Source organism: Centroberyx affinis, unplaced genomic scaffold, assembly GCF_046629955.1.
Source record: "Centroberyx affinis isolate AG114_WGS23_722 - 3 ecotype Tasmania unplaced genomic scaffold, CSIRO-AGI_Caff_v1 ptg000576l_1, whole genome shotgun sequence".
Classification (NCBI taxonomy): Eukaryota; Metazoa; Chordata; class Actinopteri; order Beryciformes; family Berycidae; genus Centroberyx; species Centroberyx affinis.
In genome coordinates, this window is record NW_027279216.1 from 42,261 (window position 1) to 65,080 (window position 22,820).

General features: G+C 43.6%; 1 protein-coding gene across 1 annotated transcript; it reads left to right on the forward strand.

Annotated features, from left to right (window-relative positions):
• Positions 1 to 5,638: 5,638 nt before the first annotated feature.
• On the forward strand, positions 5,639 to 11,186 carry LOC139643191 (atypical chemokine receptor 3-like). The gene is made up of 2 exons (XM_071518371.1): positions 5,639 to 5,761; positions 8,359 to 11,186. Exon 2 carries the CDS (start codon positions 8,431 to 8,433, stop codon positions 9,568 to 9,570), a length of 1,140 nt encoding a protein of 379 aa, XP_071374472.1. The 5' UTR covers positions 5,639 to 5,761; positions 8,359 to 8,430; the 3' UTR covers positions 9,571 to 11,186.
• The last annotated feature ends 11,634 nt before the right edge of the window (positions 11,187 to 22,820 follow it).

Below are 22,820 nucleotides of genomic sequence, written 5' to 3' on the forward strand. Positions count from 1 at the left end.
CCCTCACACGGAAGGCCTGCCTTTATGGTTTTGATGAATGGATGAACTACAGGCCGGGCCTCCATTCTGGCTCCGAAGGATAGTGTGCCTGGTACTAGGAGGATGATGTGAGGCAGCAAAGCTGTTTCATATTTTCGAGGCAGAGGTTGAGTGTGACTGGGAGGCACAGGGGGGGTTTTGGTGGTTTGGGGCGTCAGAGCAGGCTTGGAGTGACAGGGTTAAGACTGCAGTCAGCCATTACACTCCTCTCTAAATCCCTTCTATGCTGTAATGAGAAGCAGATCTCTCCTATCTCCACCACAGACTCCAAAGTGATGGGAGAAACAGACGCATGGTGAGCACTGTACATCCCCTCCCTCACGCTCGTTTGATCCCTTGCTCTGTTGATGACTCTTCTTTCCTCAGTATCTCTGATTCAATCTTCTTCTGTGTGCTTCCTCCATCTCGCTGCCTATTTTTCTCACTGTCAGACAAAAAAAAAGACTACAAATAGCTCATATGTTTTTGTCTGTGCGTAATAGATGTAACTGGGGCTCAGGGTTATGGATGAGACAATGGGGAAGAGTAGAAAGAATAGATGAATGGGAGTGCTAGTACTAGTGTCCCTCACCAGCAGCTCCAGGCGCACAGGGCTCAACTCCAGATGCTCGCTGGGTTGCCACATCCTGGTCGTAATCCCCCTGCAGCGCCGCATTCGCTCGTGTGTATGCCATCGGTGGGTAGACCATGAATGGGAACCACCTGGGAGGGAGAAAAATAGCTAGAGGTAATTTTCCATCACGTGTAACTCAGATCAATCACATTCTGCCACAGAGCTCCTTTTAAGAGCAAGATATTTACAGTATATAGCCATTTCCTTCTTTTTCTACTGAAATGAGTCAGGCCTATGTTTCATTCTGCAAGCTGAATGCACAGCATGTTTATCTACATTATTTATTCCATCAGCTTGTTTGACTGGTTTGGAGTTATGTTTATATCCAATAAAGACTGCAATGTTTGGTCTTCTCTCAGTGCTCATGCTCTTGAAGAACTTTGCATTTCTTGTTTGCAATTGGAATGTTACTTTGTCTATGTTGAGTCTGTGTGTTTACCGTAGATGTTATTTAGCAGTTTAAAACTTGAGTTAAATGGTGAACTTAAACCCAGTGACAATAGTAGGCCTACAACATTGAACTTTTCATGTGCAGCCATGGACTAGCATTGCAACAGCTACAGGTAATATAGCTGCTGTAACTACTGCTGCAGGCGTTTCCAAATCACACTGCATTCCAACAGTCCTGATGGGCCATTTTTCATTTACTGTGACAGGACAATAGCGGAGAAAGTCAGCCACCTTATCTGTGAACTCTGTGTCAGGCAGCATGGAAAAGCAGCATTTTCTAAAGCACACATCAGGATTGTCAGGATAGGATTACTACATTAGCGCCGCAAGCGTTAGGGAACACAGCGAAGTGGACACCATGTCATGCCCTCTGTAGAAAGATTCTGTCGCCATTCACTCACTAATCCACACTGGACACTCTCCGTCCCCTACGGCTAACCTTTCCACAGCTATTACCCATCTTCTACATAATCCTAATGGCCTGGCTCATATTATTGAGCATGTTGTTTGTGTGTGTGTGTGTGTGTGTGTGTGTGTGTAAGTGCATGTTCTTGCACTTCTATCCTTGTGAGAACCACACCTTCAGAATGGACACTTTTGCAAAGTGAGGTCATTTTGGCCGGTTGTCACTTTGACAAACAGCTATTTTAGCTTCAGGATTTGGGATTAGGGTTTAGGTTACAATTAGGATTAGGTTTAGGTTAGGGTGAGGTGACAGTTAAGATTAGGTATGTAGTGGTGTCAGTTAAGGTTAGGGTTAGGGGCTAGGGAATGCAAGTAATCAGTGGAAGGTCCTCATATGGATAGAAGTGCAAGGACGTGTATCTGTGTTTGTGTATGTGTGTGTGTGTGCGTGCAAGTGTGGAGAAAGGGTAGGTGAACCCAATCGTGTAAACTGAGCTTGGGGAAAGCAGAACTCGCTTTTGTTTGAGTTACGATGCGGAGATGATAGACAAAGTCAATGGACTGTATGAGCTACGGCCATTCATAACAGCCATGCATAAAGGCACTGAAAGATACAGTGAGGTCAGAGAGGGAAGGGAGAGAGAGAGAGAGCGAGAGGGAGACAGAGACAGAGACAGAGAAATACAATGTACAAAATGTGCATGGTAATCTGAAAAGAAGTATGTATTTCACACCTACGTACATACCTGTTTGTAACACAAAGGCTCTTGGTAAACTCTTACTTTCCCTGCATGTTTGACATTTAAGCTCTTCTCAGGTTTCACTCCCACTCCAGTCATGGGCTGGTGTGAGGGACGCTCTGTCAATGTGTGGAATGCCTTGATTGCTCCACTTCGTGACAGAGACACACTCTCTGCCAAATGCACACCTGCATGAACATAACCCAGAGAGACACAAAGGATCACCTCATCTTAAGCGAGCACAAAATCAACAATAACACAACACGTCCTCCCAAAATGCAATGCTCAAACAAACCCTCTTGAACTCTGTAACTAACGGCAGCCAACCTTTCTTTCCTTTTTTCTACAGATCCATCACTCCCCTCCCTCAGGTTCAAAACTCCTCTTCACCCGCTCCATCCACCCTTATCCTCTGCCCACTCCTTATCCAACTTCCATCATCCCCCCCCCCCTTCTCGTCTCCATATAAAAAAAGACAAATGCATACAAATGCGTGTAAAGATAGCGTCACAAAAATCTTAATTACCTGAGAGATGATGGAGGTTAGAAGGGTAAGTGGGGGGCCAGAGGATAAGGAAGAATGGAGTTTGCGAGGGAGTAGAGAAAATGCAGTAGAGGAGAGAGGGAGAGAGGGATAGAGGCTGGCTGTCGACAGTTAAGATGTGGTTGAGAATGAGTTCGAGAGGGACCCTCTGAATGGAGATTTGCACCAAAATAGAATGTGTCTCTCGGACCCCCCACTGTGACGCAGGGACAGAGTACAATGGCGAGAGCAGTCATTAGGAATAACTCACTCCATCTTTCTTTCTCTGTTTTCCTCATCTAACTCTCCCGCCACCCCCCACCCATCCCCCTCGTTCTCTCACCGCTGCTTTCCCCTGTTTCCCTCTCGCTGTCTCCCGCCCTTTTCCATCACCCTATCTCTTGATCGTTCTGTTTATCCAATGTGTAAAACATGTGTGTGACGACCTTGGCCGTGTGTAATATGAGGACGGTTGAGAGTGGCCACCCTGTGGGTGCTCTCTCGGAAAATGACCAAGGTGACCGCAGCGGCAAACATGTCTTGTGTTTGAACGGTGGATAAATAAAAGACAAAAAAGACAAAAAAAGACAAAAAAGCAAAACTTACATGCTTCAACGTCAATAAAACGGTTTACCTGGAAAGATTTTACTGTGACTCTACTTTGCCATCTTTCAATACTAGTATTTTATTTTATTTTTCTTTATTTTGATGTTTGTTTTGCTCTATATGTGTTGTTTGGTGTCTACTTATTGTTATGTGTGTATGTATGTAGCTGAGCTATTGCATTCATTCAATCATGATGTGCTACTAGCCCTAGTCGTGTGACAAGAAAGATTCTATTCTATTCTATTCCATTCTATTCTATTCTATTCTATTCTATTCTATTTACTTACATACATACAAGTACATTATTATAACAGAAATTATATGGGAACTGTATGGCCTTTTCTCAGACCACCCACCAACACACACACACACACACACACACACACACACTAACACTCACACACACACACACACACACACACACACACACACACACATACTCACACTCACACACACTCTCACACTCACACGCACACACACACACACCCCTGCTGTTCTCAGAGGAACCTCTCCGTCCGGCCTCCCTGTGAATGAAGCCTGGAGAACAGAGGTTGGCAGCAGCTTGCAGGGCTACGGATGCTTATCAGAAAGGCTTACAAATCCCCCCTGATGCTCCTGATACGGAGGACAATGGATATGCGTGCGTAGTGGGAGCTCTCTTTAAAGCCTCAGAGAAACAAACTTCACTACTCTGGTCTTTTATGAGGTCAGAGTAGCCACCTTACTGTATTTCATCATTGAATACAGGGCGTACAATGATAATAAACTTCAGTCGTGTGACCTTTGCCATGTACCGGTGTCTTTGTCCTAACCAAACATGCCGGCCATACCGGCTCAAGTGACTGCTTTTCTGCTTTTTTGGATGTTCATCAAAAGTGTTACTTTTACTTACGAATTCTCTGAGAATATCTTTGCATTTTTGTCAATTTTTTTTGTCATTAGAGTGTGAGTGTGACAATGGGCTTCAGTGCCCTGGTGAGAGCAGCTGCAAGGCCAGCAGAGTTGCAGGTGAGCTTTGAGTGAACACATTAGCACTCCCACAATGCTTTGTGCTGCTTCCAAGAGGATGTGCCTGAAGTGAGACTGAATGCTGAGGCTCAACAATGCTAATGACAACAAAACAACAACAAGCCATCTGCACCTGACTTTGCTGTTCATATTTTCGGGGCAAGCCGTGCATTATTTTTAATTGTTTTAAAAAACAGTTTGATCCATTTGTCAGCTTTATTTTGTGAGTGGATTAATCAAACTAATAAAAGCTTAAACCTGCAATTATTAGATGGGCAGAATACCACCTCACACTCTGTGGAATCTTGTTCCCCCAAACCTGGATAACATTCATTCATGCATTCATTATTCATTCATTCATTCATTCAGTCAGTGAGACAGTCAGACAGACAGAAATGGGCTGGCTGCAAATTGAAAGATGAAATGAATCATCAGATTGTTCATTAACATGTTTTTATGGTGTGGTTCATCATTGACAGGGCGTTTTCAGTTTCCACTGTGTGTCTAGTGCTGGGTTTAACCCATTTGCTGGTCTTTGGTGGGAGTGGATGTCTGTGGTTGTGGTTTACCAGATACTTCATGTCTGCTCTTCTAGTTTCAGATTTAGGTAAGCTTAGGGCGGGGCACTGGGTGTATGCACTGACTGACTTATGTATTAGGTATATTATTTATCGTGCATTGAGCTTTACAGGTTAGCATTATCAGTAATATTCAGTAAATCATTCTAATCATGGTGACAAATCATAGCTGCCCTTATTTTTCTTCATCAGCCTGATATGGAAGATGATTAGGGCCACATGTGAACAATTTATTTGATTTCTCAGAATTCTCATTCTCAGAATTCTAAACTCAGAATTCTGACTACTCTTACAACTTTGACTTTAATTTTAAAAAATAACACTTTATTCTCAGAATTCTCAGAACTCAAACGTTTTTTTTTTTTGTTTTTTTTTCGTTTTTTTCACATGTGGCCCTAATATTCATCTGTGGGGCCTGAGCATGCCTGTGTGATCAAAATCTTGCACAATCAATACTATTACAGCATGCCGCCTCTGAAGAAGTTTATCCTATGCAAGGTGGAAATCCGGTTGCAGTCTTTTTTCTTCTTGGCCGAAACTCCCCGGGCTGCTGTGTATTGAGAGCCTGAAGTGATGCCAAGTTAATGTGCATGGCTTTTAGGGCCAACCTTGGAGGCGTAGCTCTTCAGGGTATCAGCAAGTGCAGGAGGAGGAACAGGCTCAGATTCACTTTAGGAGACAGAGGGAGACACACGTACCGTGGAAGAGTCATCCCTCATCAGTAAAACTAATACGCGAAAATTAGCCTACTCTATTCTTCAAAAGAGGAGACTTCAGAGGGACGAGGACTCTTAAAAAAGTAAGTTGCAAAAAAATGAGATCAAATAGGACAAAAGGGTATCTATTAGGGAAGTTTCTCTTTCTAACATTTTCAATGCATGTCATTATTAGTGCATATTGTGTGTGGAATCATACTATTTGGAGAATCGCTGTTGTCTTTTTGTGCTACAGCTGGCTGGCTGCGAAGTAGCCTACAGTTAACCTAATATTTTTTATATGAAAAAATCGTTTAAGTCCCTACAGGCACATTATGGGAATATTATAGTGATACCAAAGGAGATAAAAAAAAATACCATAGACTAAGGTTACTGTATAGCTTACTCACTACTAAGTACCACAGACGCACAATTAAGTTCTTACAAGAATACTATAGGTATATTATAGGAATATTATAGGGGTTTCTCTCTTTTTTCGCTAAGGCCAGTTGGTCCCTATGTGGATTTTTCAGCTTCCCAGCGGGGTAGGCGGCACCGTGCGCCGATTACCAGCCTATACATTCAAACACCGAGTAAGGCCACTGTATACCGAAGCTGGTAACTGATAAGAAAGGTTTGTTTTCACCGTGATATAAATCAACAATGACAACAGTGACATTGTATGTGTACTCAGTCAGCACATCACCTCTTAGATTTTTCGGTGCATTCAGCACTTGTGCATAATGACGATAAGACGAAACTTTGTGAAACGCCGAAATTGCTTCTTAGCAGTTACAACATGGACATCTTAGCCCACGGGGAAAGCCATGGACCTGTCTTAAAAATTTAACAGCTTTCATCCCAACTAAAGCCTGCTAAAAAGGCAAACAGGAGTAATTTCTTACAGACACGCCGCACCTGCAGCGTTCCTCTCGACAGCATTAACACATGAAAACGGCCTTCAGTGAGCTCATTATTTTCTGTGTATTGAAAAACAAAAGCTGCCTTACATGCATTTCAACTAATTTGTAACTGGATGCTGTCGGCTTGTGTATGGGAGAGAGAGAGAGAGAGAGAGAGAGAGGGAGAGAGGGAGAGAGTGAGAGAGACTGTGATTTACTATGTGCTCTGTTATCTGATGGTGTGAGTGTGAAGAGGTTAATTGGCTTGAAGCCTGTGGGGTTTACCTGGCACCTCCAGGTATTTTCCATATAATAGAAAGGAATTATACAGAGACCACTGTGAGGGATTATCTCAGCATACAAAATCCCTCTATTAGAAAAGAACAGCATTCTCCAGAGGCATAAAATAATGGAAACTGAGATTAAATGCAAGGTTTCTGACATTTCTTCTAAACAGAATTATTAGACAGATTCCAAAGACAGACATAACACAACTTCGAAGGCCAAGCCACGCATTTCTAATATGTTCAAGCTGTCCTTATGCAAGGTCAGATATGCCTTGTTCCCCTGCAACTTTGTGCCAAAGATGCTGTGTGCAAACATCACAAATTCCCACTCTCCTACACAGACAGCTGTCTGAGGCGGTCACATTTCACTGCACTCCAGCGTGCTGTGTCACCCAGTGGTCGGTGACCCTCGTTTTAGCCGTGGTCAGACCATATCGCAGGCGTTAAGCCCCCCCACTGATGTCTCTACACATTTCACTCTGTGGGCGTACACGTCAATCAGGGGCAACAGGAGGGTTAAGCCACTCTTGTACCGGTTTTGACTTCTCACCTTTCACCTCTGATCCCTCACACTGTGGCTGGCTGGCTGACTGGCTGGCAGTCAGAGGAGCAGAGAGAGACATCACACCAAAAACTGTGAAGACAAATCAGGCTGAGCTATAGAAGGCCGGGGATTTTACTGTGGCCCTGGGATCAAAAGAGTCAGACCAGTTTATTGGCATGCTGAGCTGCTCTAGACTCCCTTTCTGATCATGCATATTGCTTTACTCTGTGTGTATGAGTATGTAGCCTGTGTGTGCATGTATGTGTGTTATGTGTTATTAGTTTCAGATGTTATAGCATGACGTCTTCAAGGTTATGAGGAGGCTTTTCTTTGATCCTCTGGGTGGTGACAGCTCCTCTCTCACCCTCTCCTTGCTTATTTCAAGAGAAGAAGAGAAACATGGGAACATTTTTTTTACTATAACAAGCACGCAAAAGGAAAACATTCTTTAAAGTGGCATCAGGTTTCCCATCTTGACCAGTGCTATATCTTGGAACGCCCGGAACGCTCCGGAAATACATTCTGTTTGGGTTTCTCGATCTCATTTCCTCATGTCTAATATGCACCCTGTGCTTTTGGGGCTAATGTAAACATTTATTATGCTGCCCCCTGACTGCACATCAAACGTGGAAAACTCCTTAGTTCTCCAGTTATTACACGGCAACCGAGAACCTCTATGAACTCATGAAAGCTTTGTTGTAACGAGTTAACCACATTAAGATTCTTTAGGATCTGGTGGCATACCACAAGTAGCTTTTGTGTTTTATTAGCTAATGCCGTTCAAGTTCTTACTGGATCTCATAATATACTAGTGAAACCATGCTTTATGTAACAGCAAATTGCCTCTCAAATATAATTCCAGAATGTTGTCCATCATATGGTTGTATTTAGCCGTTCGATCTTTATCCACATATACTTATATTTCAGTGTGGTGCGAGAACTGATGAGCTGATGTCTTGCTTCCACAGAACTTGTCCCAGTGAGAGGCGGTGTGTGTTTTCTCCCAGTGGTGTGCGGTTGTCTTCTCCCGGGGCTGAGAGATGAGTCTGAGCACCAGTGAGCTGGAGGACCTGTGGGAGTCGTTGGGGGAACTCAACTTCTCTGACACCTTCAGCAACATATCGAGCGTGGAGATGTGCGCCACGGCATTCAACCGCAGTGCTTTGCTCTACTCCATGTGCGTCCTCTACATCTTTATCTTCATCGTCGGCCTGGCTGCTAACGCCCTGGTCCTCTGGGTCAACGTCCGCGCCCAAAGAGACTCCACCCCTCGCCATGAGACGCACATGTACATCGCCCACCTGGCGGTCGCAGACCTGTGCGTGTGCGTCACGCTGCCCGTGTGGGTGAGCTCGCTGGCCCAGCATGGCCACTGGCCCTTCGGCGAGGTAGCGTGCAAGCTCACACACCTGCTGTTCTCCGTCAACCTCTTCAGCAGCATCTTCTTTCTGGCTTGCATGAGCGTGGACCGCTACGTGAGCGTGACGCAGCACGGAGACGGCGAGGGAGGCGCACGCAGGAAGTTGATCCGCCGCGGTGCGTGCGTTGCGGTGTGGCTCCTGGCTCTGGTGGCTTCGTTGCCGGACACCTACTTCCTGCGCACCGTGAGGTCATCACACGGGGACACCATGCTGTGCAGGCCTGTGTACCCGGAGGACAACCCCAGGGAGTGGATGGTGGGGGTGCAGCTGAGCTTCATCCTGCTGGGCTTTGTCCTCCCCTTCCCCGTTATCGCGGTGTTCTACGCCCTGCTGGCCAGGGCCCTCACCCCCTCCTCTTCCTCTTCCTCTTCTTCTTCTTCTTCCACGGTAGAGCAGGAGCGCCGCGTGAGCCGCAGGGTGATCCTGGCCTACATTGTGGTCTTCCTGGGCTGCTGGGGCCCGTACCACGCCGTCCTCCTGGCTGACGCTCTGTCTCAGCTGGGCCTGGTGCTTCTGACCTGCGGTCTGGAGAATGTGATCTACGTGGCCTTACACCTCACCCAGTGCCTGTCCCTGCTCCACTGCTGCTTCAACCCCATCCTCTACAACTTCATCAACAGGAACTACCGCTATGACCTCATGAAAGCCTTCATCTTTAAGTACTCCACCAGGACGGGCCTGGCGCGCCTCATCGAGGCTTCCCATGTGTCTGAGGCTGAGTACTCCGCCGTAGCTCTCGACAACCCGCCGCAGATCTGAAACTCACCAAGCCCAATGAGCATTTCTAGAACACTGTGTATAAACTGGAGTGACTATTACATAACATAAACTTATCTTACGACAGATTTGTTTTTTATCAGTATCTGGGCCTGAACAATCCAAAGCCTGTCTCCAAAGCATAGTAGGTGTGACATTAGAAGGAAAAAAAACAAGGAAACAAGATTTAAAGTCTATCCAACATCCTCTTCACAGAACTGTGGGTCTGAGTCATGTTCTTCAGTTTCACATGTAAAAAAGAAAGCTCCGACTGGCTATTATTAACTTTGACAGACTGATGGAAAAAAGCACTTAGAAATTTGACTGATTGATCCTGTTTAAAGTAGTTTTACTGTAAAGGCTGTTGCTGAAGTCATACAATTTTAGTCGCTCACTTGTAAAGCCAAAACAGAGACTGTAAATTTGTACCTCTCCGTAGCAGAGGTGAAACAATCATTGACTCTGTTGTGTCTCTAGTGATTGTATTGTGTGTGTTTGTGTGTGTGTTGGGGCAGTGGGGGGGCTAGAAATTCTCCCTCCACTTTGTACATAGTCAGATGGGCATTGAATACCATTGCTAGTTATATGTTAATCTTTTTGTATCAAATCATATTTATATATTCTTTAATCGTTTTGCCTCTCTCATGTCTGCTCTGTCTGCGCTCCACTTTGTACAATGCTGCCTCATCGTTTTAGTTGAGCCACTGACTGGCTCAATGTTCCAGTCCTGCTGTCTGATTAATCACAACCTCACTTCACATCAGTTGAATCCTTCAGACGAATACCAGTATAAATACATTTTAAGTTATTTCATTTGACTAAGGTTTTTAAATCTCATTATCTTAAGTATATATGTTCTGGGAATTCATAGTTCAAGTAAGTAGAGATTCTGTACTTTCAAATGATGTATAACATTCACACTGCAAATGATTAACTCTACATTTGCAGTTTGTTCAAAATGTTTCCAAGCACAATGATATGGTTCTTTGTCTGAAGGCTTCAACTCCCTTTCCTCATCTGCTGCCTTCAAAGGACTACTGAGCTTTCCTGAAATGTACAGTATGAATTGATGTACTGGCTTATTTTAGCTTCAGTGCTAATAGTGCAAAAGAGACACATATCCATGTGGTATTAATCCTGCTGCGTCAGCACACCAGCCACAGACAGCAAAGTCTTTATGACCAAATAACCACCAGCAGCTTTACTGCACTCATGTAGGCAGCAGCTGTGGTGTGCAACAACCAAGTGTTTATTAGGGACCAAATAACAAAAAACATAGCTACATAACTCTATCGATGTGTGTGTGTGTGTGTGTGTGTGTGTGTGTGGTTTCACTGCAGGTTTCAAGGTGTTTCTATGTACATTTTAGACCTTTCTATCTCCATGTTTTTTTGTGCACAGCTTGACACCAAGAGTTGATGTTTTATGTGTCATGAACATTGAGTTATACAGTTCATTCACTGTCTGTGGTAGGAAACATATTTTTTCGATATGCTGACATAGAGCACATTGTGTCATCTGATTGGCTACACATGTATGCTTTTACACTGAAAAGATTCCACATTGAGATTAGAAAAGAATGAAGACACAAACATGTGTCTACAAGAACAGAGGCATTCCATTGGTATTGTAATGTGTAACATATGTTTTGTTATATTAAATACAAAAAAAAATCATTGTTCCTTGGTGATTTCTTTGGCTCTTGTCAAATTCATTTCATTCAAATACTGCTTTTTGAATAGCAAAAACCCAAATAGAAAGTCAGGTTTATTGCTTCTGTTGAGGCACTGAAATCATGCATATGAACTCATCCAGTCACCCAGCTCTAATGTGACTTATGGACTGTATCTTAGGCACGTCATGGTTCAGTTATGGACCATGGCTTCTGCATTCACAATGCTTTAGCATGACAGAAGACACATGTTTTTCAATTGGTGTCACAATTAATCTATGTTTCAGACATGAAATCAGAAGGATCCTGGAAACAGGATGTTACCCTTGCAGATTTATGGCTGGTTGCACAAAGCAGTGGCAGGTTAAGGTAGAATAGCCAAACATAAATATACATGCATGCACAAAACATGCAAAGCCACTCACAACACACACACACACACACACACACAGCACACACACACATACCCAGTGTGCCAGCACAAAACAGTGATATGTATTAAATAATGCACAATGGAGATAGGAGTCTACATAGCAGTGAATAACAGTTTCAATGCTAAGTCCAGATGAGATGCGATATATTTCAGAGCTCCAATTTCCATAGCATTTACCCAAACTATCCCACCCATAGTTGTTCAGATGCTGCAGGCATGACTGAATACACAGTTTGAACCTGAATGTAACACACACACTCCTGCTGCTCCATGACTGAACGGCCCATGTTGTACTTGGCATACATGTATCCTGTGAAGTGTTTTGCTTCCTTTTACAATTTGCCAGTTATGATTCACTTTTGATTCTCCTCCGCACCCAGTATGATTTGCTTACACAGGACGTGTCAAACAGACTATTATCCTAGAGCCAGCCATCCACACAAACCCAAACACAGTCAGTGTGAGTGAAATACAGACAGTTCCTCGGGGGTAAACTCTGTCAAGTTTGCCTTCAAGCCAGTTCACTTTTGAGACACAGTCTCTGTCTTATCAGCAGCTTTCTGCTGTCATTATCAGGAACACACGCAGTACTGTGAATCTCTGCAATGCTCTCCATACAGACGTCTCTGTCTACCAAAGGAAAGAAGCGTGGCACAGTAATTCTTCCTGAAGTTCATAAACAGCTCAGTGGTCCAAGAACAAGAAGTACGGTACAGAAGTTGGTGTTTGTATGCTGAAATCATCTGCTGTCTAACTCAATCCTGGCTTTTCTCAAGGCTGTTTGTATATGAGTTGCAATGCATGCCATGCAATGGGGCTGTCTCTTTTGGTTTGATTTAATATGCAGATATAATGGGTCAGAAACAAAGCTGGTGAAGGGAGTGTTGCTTTATAGTACAATGGTAGTCCATACTATCTACCATGATGAAGTAGGGAGGAGGAGCAGAGGTGGAGAGTAATGGCTGGAATTTTTTTACAGGAGGGGCATATTGTGCAAGTGTGCTGAACACACACACAGATGTGCATGCACATTCATATATAAACACACACTACAGACGTGTAATTATAACTATAACTTACATTATTTCTGGCCCATTTCCAAGCATTCACTATAGGTTCAATTCCCAATCAAGTCTGTGCTTGCTTCGGTGGATCTGTGATGAATTCCATATGAGAATGTATGGCAAATGAAAGGTCTTGAATTATTAATGAAGGTGAAGGGGGAAGGCAGCAGCTGCTTGTGCTCATAGGGAGTTTTTGGTGTGAATATGAGGAGCAGTCAGAGGATAAGGATAGTTTAACACTCCATGACTGCTCTCTCCTGTAGGAGAGGAGGACAAGTGTTACACACAGATGTTGGACAGATGTTCAGTTAAACAGGAGAGAAAATGAGGGTTGAAAGAGCATCCAAACTGAATTTAGATCAAACAACACTAATCATGCACATCAATTTACAGAGACATAGCTTATTTAACCTTCCAGGCAGGCCTGATAACATGTAGTTGAAGGCAAATTCTTTGTGTCCACTTAAGAAGGCTGGAATACATCAACAGCAACTGAGGTCCAACTGGCAGCCTGAGTTTGTGTTGGTGTGTTAAGGTGTAATGACAATGCTATCATGGTCTCTGAGTGCAGATGGCCAGTCCTTTTTGTAAATTTTCTGGTTTAGACGAGGGGAAAAGAGACTCTTATCGGAAGTGGGCCCCAGCCCAGGAAAAGGGGTTTGTACATGTGTTTAATACAGAAATAATACTGGAGAAAGCGTTTTTAACTATAATTATGTGTATGACGGTGATGCAATAGCACCGAAGCACACATAATCACAGTAAAGAATGTCCTCAAGCGTGTTATGGCTTTTATACAAATTGCCGACACGTGTCCAGTCTGGAAGGTTTTCTCCTAAGAAGCATAGATACAACAATAAAAGACTAGCTCTCTGGTTACCATAAGAGTTGGCATAACCTTTGGGAAGCATTGGCATGGTTGGTACGCATCTTTTACTAATCAGATTGCTTGGCTGAAGTGTCCCATTGAATAAGTGTTGCTTGCCTTGTGGACTGCACCACATAGCCTTATTTGAGGTCCAGACCATCACAGATTAGACACAGACTGTTCCAAAAATAAGCCTCACATCTTCCCTGAATGATGGGCTGTGCTTTGCTCTGTGCTTCCCAGTTAGTGCTGCCTACCGCTGTATGATAATGTTCGGCCCCTCATAAACCATCCCATGGCTCATCGTGAGTGTGAAAATTATAAGCTGTTCCAGATTCAACAATGCAACTGCAGGACATGCATGGCTGTGAAGGTTTGATATTTTGGAGGTGATTTATCCCACACTCCGTGCCCGAGCTGCGGATCCGGTGTTTAGACACCACTTAATTCATCTGACATCCCGTCTGCTAAAGAGCTGAGCCCGACGCCCGACTTGAAGTTCACCCTCCGCTCTGTCGGCTCAGCGGCACGCTCACTTCGGCATTAATGATGGAGCTTCAGAGACGTGTCTGAGAAGTGAAGCAGCTGCTTTACGGCTTACAGAGGCACAAAAATCCACACAAACTATTTCCCTGTGTGATTATATACGTATCCATCGTGCATTCTGTAAGCGTTCAGTTATGTGTGTGGAGGCAGGAGGAGGTTGATTACACCCTCATGTGAAAGTATCAAGTTGCTTACATTTGACTGGTTTATTTAACTAATCTCTCTTCATATCTTTTCATTTTGACTGTTTTATTTCTCTTGTGCGCAGATAAAGAGGGGATGAGACATTACATCATAGGTGAATATACTGTACGTACATAACAAAGAGCTGCTCAGAAAAACTGTTTGTTAATGTGCTGCACAATTTGGCTGTGTGTATCATAGCATTTCATTCAGTCAAATCACCCCTTTCTGTTTCATGGATAATGAATAACCTACCGCAGGACTTTGAGATTCACTGTTATAATGATACCCTACTTAGGTTCCTAAAAGAGAAGGTTACAGTAAGGGTGCTGACTAACTTTGAACTCATCTGACAGGGTGACACCTTAAATCAACATGAGGTTTTATGTCTTCCTCTGAAGTGATAGAAAATTATTGACATTACATTTGGCTTTCCACTCCCTGCATATGTTGTTTGGCCTATGATGATGTTTGAGCAGACAAATGTCCTCCTCGGTTCCTGTCTGGGGTAAAAAACACGGCTGTTTGTTCAGACAAAAGCGGGCCAACCCAACGCCTTCAGTCTGGTCCATATGTCATCCCTGCACCAAAACCCTGTTTAATAAGTTTTATTGCTTCATAAACTCACAGATCCCCCATGAGACTTTTTTCTTTGCAGGACACACCACACACAAGTAATTTCTGACAAATAGGTCTTGCCAGACTGAGAAGTGTAATGCACCATTCATGCACCAAGTAGAAGTTTGCATATCGTTGTGTTTGGGTTAAAGCCTTGTATCTCCAAAATGTCAACCTTTAAGGAACTAAAAAAAACAAAACAGTCTGGTTTTCAGCTTTCAGTTTTGAAACGGTTTCATAAACCAAAGGGTTGTAGAATTCTCTCAACCCACACAGAAACATATAATGCTTCAATTGAAGTTAAAACATGGAGTTATGGTGTTTGTTTTCACCTGACACTGATGATATGCTTGTGCATCCACTCTAGCAATTCTACTAATGTGCATTCTGTCATTCACATTACAAACTTTTAAAATTTCTAATACTACGATGAAATGCACCATCCCCTAAAGTTTAAGATATGAATAAATGCCAATACCCACTCTTTCACCCATAGAATTACACATAGTATATGTTGGCAACAGCATAATTCATTCTTTTTGCCTGGAAATTATTAAACATCATGGGAACACTTGAATACTTAAACATAGTGCATGTAAAACAGTATCCCCACATCAGTCTTCTCCCAAGAGAATCAGGGGAGACAAAGTAAAGGAAAAGAAATGTCATGGATTAATATTGTGATTTGACTGAATACACTCATTTTCGTTAACCACATTCATTTTCTTTACCCACTTACTATTATCCTGCTTATTCCTTTACAGGGCCATGGGGGCTGGAGCCTATCACTATACACACTGGGCAGAGGTCAGGGACAGTTTGCCTGTCCATCACAGGGCTAACACACATAGGCAAATACACACTCACTTTCATATGAATGGGAAATGTTAGAGTCTCCGATCCACCTGAATTGCATGTCTTTAGTATGTGGGAGGAAACTGGAGCACCTGCAGGAAACCCAAACATGTTAATTCTACACAGAAAGGGCTGAGACCGAGAATCAAACCCAGGCCTTTCTTGCTGTGTGGCGACAGTGCTAACCACTGAGCCGCCATACTGCCTGACTGTTATGTTTATATAGCTGCAGTTGTGATTACATTGAATTTACCCATCAGCAATTCACATGCTTTGTCACAGACACTCCACTGTATATATGCAAGCTTTGTCACTGATGACATGTCAGTGTTTAGATTCCTCTGTCACTAAGAAGAAACAAGCACAGGTCCTGTACAGACCCACGGCGCGTGTGTTCAATTCAACTCAATGCACTGAAGCATTACGACACGGTTATTGGTTAAATAATTCCACTAACGTCACTTAGGGCGCTTTCACACCTGATAGTCCACTTCCTTGGTGCGGACCTAATGCGAGAATGATACATTGTTTCCTTTTTCAGTTCCCGTTTGCTTTCACAAAGCCAAAAATGAAATGGTCCAGAGGTTGTAAACAAAGCCATGTGGTTGGAAAAGCCATTTGATTATTGGTAAGACAGTTAGCGGGTAAAAATACAACAAAACCCTCGCAACTTCTGCCTATACTATATCTGACATCACAGAGCAGTGTTAACTTCTGTTAATTTCGGTCTTGATTTGGAGGCAGATCAGCAGACTCTAGAGGATTGCGCATATGAACGCCTGTCAAGAATGCGGGTATTAAATAATTCAATAATACACATATTTCGAGGAAGACATTCTGCAATCAGACAATTTTATCAAGAAGAAGGTTGGCTCTGATGAGATCCTACCACCACTTGTTTGCATTTGCAATACGAGACCAGTGAGGTAGGTTGGTCCAAACTATAGAGCTGACAATTGCAATCATGCAAAAATCCCAAAAAGTTGATCCATGCAAACGCTACCAGTCACCAAAGCAGGATGTGAAGATGTTGTTTTTAACCAATAAAATGCAGAGTAAATGGTTTGCTTCCTGCGACTGGTTCAAATGGTGTTCTCACCAGAAATGAAGCTCTCCACAGTTCACTTGGAAGCAGCCTGAGACCAGCTCTTCAAGGCGGACCAGAGAGCAGTTGTTTGGTCCGCACCAGGGTTCGATTAGGGTGTTCACACCACCCCAAACGATCTGAACCAAGGGGGTAAACGCTCTGGGGTTCGATTTAAAGGAACTAAACAAGGCTGGTGTGAAAGCACCCTTAAATAGCACAGGTAATAATGTTATCTAACATTAAAGTTTATATGGCAATGGAATACATGGATGAATGTAAATTAACGGCAGAAACTGGGGCTCAGTGTGGGAGCAATGCTCGGCTAGCGCGACACGTTTATCGATTGAATTACCTATTCCGCATTTAACGGTTAAATTACCTATTCCACCAACGTCACACACCACAGATAATAATGTTACCTACCGTTAAGGTTTGCAGGACAGCAGAAGATGTGGATGTCTGTAAATTGACGCCAGAAAATGGGGCTCAATGTGGGATGAGTGTGAGATCCAATATGGCATTATCGGTATGGGACTCAATGTGGCATTTAGCCCATAGGCGAGAGGCCATCTCTTAGTCAAAGACACCCTCTAGAGGCCATCTCACGAAGCGACATCTCACTAAGCGTTACCTGACTGACTGACTGACTGACTAACTGACTGACTGACTGACTGACTGCCTGACCTGACTTTGCCTCGTGATGCCCTCGGCAGCGGCATGGGAAAAAAAGAGTCTCTCTGTCTGTTTCTCTCTCCTGGATAGCGGGCAGAGACAGACGCTGGTATCAGCGTGGCTATCAGTTTACAGGGGGTTTCTCTCACACACACTCACACCATCACACACACACACTTCACACCCCGAGGTGGGAATGAATGTCTGTATTTCATTCAACAAACACCTCAAAGTTTCTTGGCTGAAACAAGGGATACTAGTCATTATCTGTTGTTGTGATGTGACCTCCATAGCATCCCCCCTTCCCCCTTCCCCAGCAGTGATACTTCCACTGCTCTCTCTCCCCTGGCGCTCACTCAACTCTTCTTCTGTGCTTGTGTTTTGGTTGCAGGTCCACACTAGCACAGGCAACCTCTGATACGGTTGGTGCACCCCACTGCGATAAGAAGGCATCCAAAATGAACACGCGCACGCACACACAAACATAAGCACACAGGCTGAACTGCAGTTGAACTTTCCCCATGTAGAGCAGGTGACTAACAAACTATATTACATTGTGGCCAAGGTTAGCTGTGGTTGGTCTCCTCAAATCTCTGCTAACTGGCTTTTTCAGATTCCCCCCAGCGCTGTTTCTGTCACCCTCCTCCTCCTCTGCATATGAAAAGCAGAGTTTCCTAACTGTTGTTTCCCTAGGCATGGTTTCACAGGGCTCAATAAACTTTTGTGTCTTTTGACAAATGAGTTTGTAAAAAAGCGCCTGAGAAATAAAACAAAATTGAAGCGAGATGAATGAGGGGAGGAAGCCGTAGTTTCCGGGTGGGGGTGGGGTGCGTTGGGTGGGGAAGCTGAGAGCTGACACGCCCGATGTATCTGACACCAAATCTCAGCATTCACCAGCACAATTGACCGAATGAAAACACGGCAGGGATTGTATTCCCCCTCTGGCCTTTAGTTATGAATAGAAGATTTTCAGAAGCCAAACTCAGGGATTGTCCTCCTCTGTCCCCTTTTCACCCCTGCAGTGGTTTTGAGTCACCCCATGTATCAATTACTGGTTTTATTGCCTCAAGTCTTCATCATTGTTGTCACAGCTGCAGCTATGAGTATTTTTCATTGTTAAAAACAAAGAGCGCTGTAGCAGGGACACTACTGTACAGTGATTTGAATAGCCTTGTGAAATAGCTAATGAAGGTAGGGCCTATTACTAATAGCAGTAGAACACCACATACTGAAAGATGTGGTAAATCCAGTGAATCCATTTGTTTCTATGTACAGTATACAAGAGCTCAGCAAACCTGACCTCCCACTGTGTAAGGTTAACTTCTGAATGTGCCTGAGTTGATGTACAGTGGATCAACAAATTCAAGAAATTATATTTTAGATCTAAGATAAGACAAGTTGACTGACCCAAGTAGCCCAGTTTGGGATATTCCTATCCTGAACGCATACTAGACATACTTTCTTGTGTTACAACTCAGCGCAGTGGAACAAGATGTGTGTTCATGATAACCTGCAGCGTCGCCCCGTCAACAGTTACCAAGGTAACATGGAACATCAAAGGACCATTGGGGTTTGGAGCCAAGAAAATGCCAGATAGATGACAAGAAAGATGGAGGGAATGAGAGGTAGTCGGAATATTAGTTCTTTTGTGTCTGATTCTCTTATTTCCAGTGGGAAACCCCTGTTAATGAAAACCCCTTTGAGCAAAAGAAATGTTCAAACAAAAACATGAAGGAATGAAGGAAAAATATTCTCAAGGATATAATTCATTTCTTGAGTACTTTTTCTAGAGTAAGTTCTTTTGATGTGCCTCTCTTGATGTGACTCATACAGACACATCAAACTTACATTCAAGCTAAAACTAATAGTAAAACTTACATAGCCTCACACTGATGCACAGTAAAACTCATTCATACATGACAACTAAATATTTGACTGTCCAATCTGTCTCATTCTACAACTTATTTAGTGCTATATTATACACTTTTTTATATACAAGGTTGATATTTCATCTTAAAATATTGCAGAAATATTCTCAAAACACAGACTGGTTTTATTATATTGATCTGGGCTTTGTGTTTTTACCTTGGAAGCATAATAGATTTCAACAGAAGAAAATAGGAAAAGTTCTCACAGTTTTTGGACTGTGCTGTAAACTCATACCTGCCTCTTGTAGACTGATGAATGAAGACTTTCATTGAGTCTGATATGCCACAGCTAAAGGCTGCAACCCAAACTGGGCTCTCCATCCTGGCCTTACACTTGGTATATGGATCAGGCCTTGCTCTGCCGTAACTCTAGATGAGAAGTGGGGGTTAGGACAAACACAAGTTAAAGGGAGGAGGTGTGTGTAGGTGTGTGTGTCACCGCTCTGTGCCGCAGTATTAAATAGCTTTTCTTCACAGGGCTGTCACCTTGTAATCAATAATGCTAGAATAACATCTAAAACACAACAGCCATCAGTAACCTGTCACTCTCTCTCTCTATCTCCCTCTCTATCTCTCTCTCTCTCTCTCTCACACACACACACACACACACACACACACACACACAAACTCAAAACAGCCATCATTCATAACTGTCTAGTAAGCGCTCAGACAGCACACCTATGAACACACTGCAGCTCCAGGGCTTCCAGGCATCATCCATCACCTCGGCCCACCAGAGGGGGTCCATGGCTGGGACACACACAGGGAGAGAACCTGATCCACACCAGGCCGCAGACCGGACACACACACACTTACCTCTGGAGATGGAAGAACACAAACACACATAAAACATAGATAAGCAACAGGCAGACACAAGCGGTCCTTTGCATTGCTCTCTCTCTCTCTCTCTCTGCAACACTCTATTCTACCTCCCTCTCTGTCCTTATGCTGTATAATTAATTTCAGTCTTTAATCCGCATTCTTAATTAAATCCTCATACATTTTCCACCCATTCTCACCAGACTCTTGCCCTCCTCCTGCTTCTCCCGCTACGTGGATTATGTCTGCAGTATGATGTATAAATAGTGCTGAGTAGGTGGCCTCGTAATGGAAACACTGATATACAGATATCAAAGGCTCAACCCCCCTCTACTTTCAAATTCTACACACATTAATCATGACTTGTGCTTCACAGATGTGTGTGTGTGTGTGTGTGTGTGTGTCATGGAAGCGGGTGAGAACAAATGGCAGCACAGTTTACACTTTCTCACAGGGGCAGACTCACTAAAAGCTTCAGGTGGGCTTGATGCTGTGATTTAAATGAATGGCTCAATCTGCTCATGGATTTGTGCTTCCATGCAACACCGCTGCCCTGTTTTATTCACAAACTAAGTTGTAATATGTGAAGAAACGAGGATGTAACCCAGTACATAGGTAAAGGTGTTCATGACATACAGCCCTAAGTTACAGTATCAACTCTTCTCTTCCATTAGCATCAGTCATGAGACTCTTAGTGTACATTAGCGTACATTTGGTCCGTCTTCATTCCTCTCCCCCAATCCTATTCCCATGACCTGGTTCTTCTCAAATGGCACAGTGAAAGGCCTTATCTTACCGATAGCACAGCCTCTTTTACTACTAGTATTTTAAAAAATCTCATCTGTTTTAGTTCAATCTGGGGTGCAGTTAGACAGCGCTCTGGGTGTTGTTAAAGTGCCTGTCAGCCTCTGTCCCGTCCAGGTCAAAGCCAGGGTGAAGTGCACCAGTCAAGCACAGTCATGAGTGTTTTTAGCTCTGGGAGACGAGAGACCGGGCCTTTTCCTCTCCACCAGGACTTTTACAATACTGTATGGGTGAGTATGTGTGTCCTGTCTGTCTCTAATGTTCAGTAGAAAATGATTGTCAGGGGCATGATCTTGTATCTGAGTGTGTGTGTGTGTGTTTGGGGGATGGGGGTGAAGTCCCATGCGTTGGGATTGACAGGTGTGGTATCAGAGGTGAGATGAAGGAGTTGGCAGTTTGGGTTCAAGAACTGGTCGCTGCAGCCTTCGGGTTTTGGGTCTTTGGCATTACCTCATCTCTCTCACTAACTAGCCGTCCTGAGGAGTGTGTCATGATTCAGTCTACAAATAAAAAAAAGCCCTCCTAAATCTCACTGCTCTTGTTAAAGCTTCGCCCGGCTATTACATCATGTTATGTTTTGGGATTCTGTGGTTGATTTATATTCTGGAAGGATATGTGTCAAAGTTGTGCCAAGGAGTGACGATTGTGGCTATAAATGTCTTCACTGGAATGGTGTGGTGGTGAAAGCGGTGGTAGTGTGCCTCTCTGCTGGGACACAGTAGTGACGTCCACTGGCCCACACACCACTAATCTCCAAGGGGAGGCACAGCGCCGTTCTCAGATGTGCAGGCCTCACAGAAGATTTCACATACTGTACACTGTGAACTGCAATATTTGTAATGCAGCATGGTGGGATGAAGTCAAAATCTGACAGTATCTGAACAGCTGTTTTGGTATCTTCCATATTAAAACAAACTCAAGCTAAAACAATCATTCAATCATCATATCTGATTATATCATTATATCTGATTATATTATATCTCATTGTATCGCTGAGCTTGAACTCACTATGTAAGGACATAGCGTCCACCTTAACTTGCTAAATCATCTGGACATCATGTCTTCTGCCACCTCTGAGGTTTGAGGGAGAAAGAAAACCAGGATGAGTCCCACCCTTGCAAACCACATCTCCCCTGTCCTGATCTTGGCTATCACTGAACATATCAACAAATCCTTATGGAGGAATTAACACTATTTTATGGAGTGGAGGTGATACCGATTATAGGCTAAAGTTTACCTATGAATCACTCAGGGAACACGACTTTGAGCCAGATCTGGACAGAACTCTGAAAATATGTCCCTGATGGCAATGGGCTGGTGTTTTCTAACGTTTTCCAGCACGGAACATTGAGTTGTTGCCAAGACAATGACATGAATCTCTCCTTGTTTTTCTGGCATAGTTTGATGATGTTATTCAGTGTTTTCTCTCATCCTGTGTCTGGGAGACAAAAAGTGAAAGTGATACTCCCATAGGTCACTGCCATAGTCTTAACAGTTATCCTATTCTTTTATCCATTTCTATACATCCAGCCTTGCATGGCTTGTTGAGCATTATGTTCTGCCTTTGTGTAACACAAAGGGTTCGACATAAATCCACGACCACTGTAAAACACACCCAACCACACACACACACCTACACACACACACACACACACACACACACACACACACACACACACACACACACACACACACACACACACA

What these genes read in the sequence shown, in the direction of transcription:
- LOC139643191 (XM_071518371.1), top strand. Translation starts at nt 8,431, where the DNA reads ATGAGTCTGAGCACCAGTGAGCTGGAGGACCTGTGGGAGTCGTTGGGG.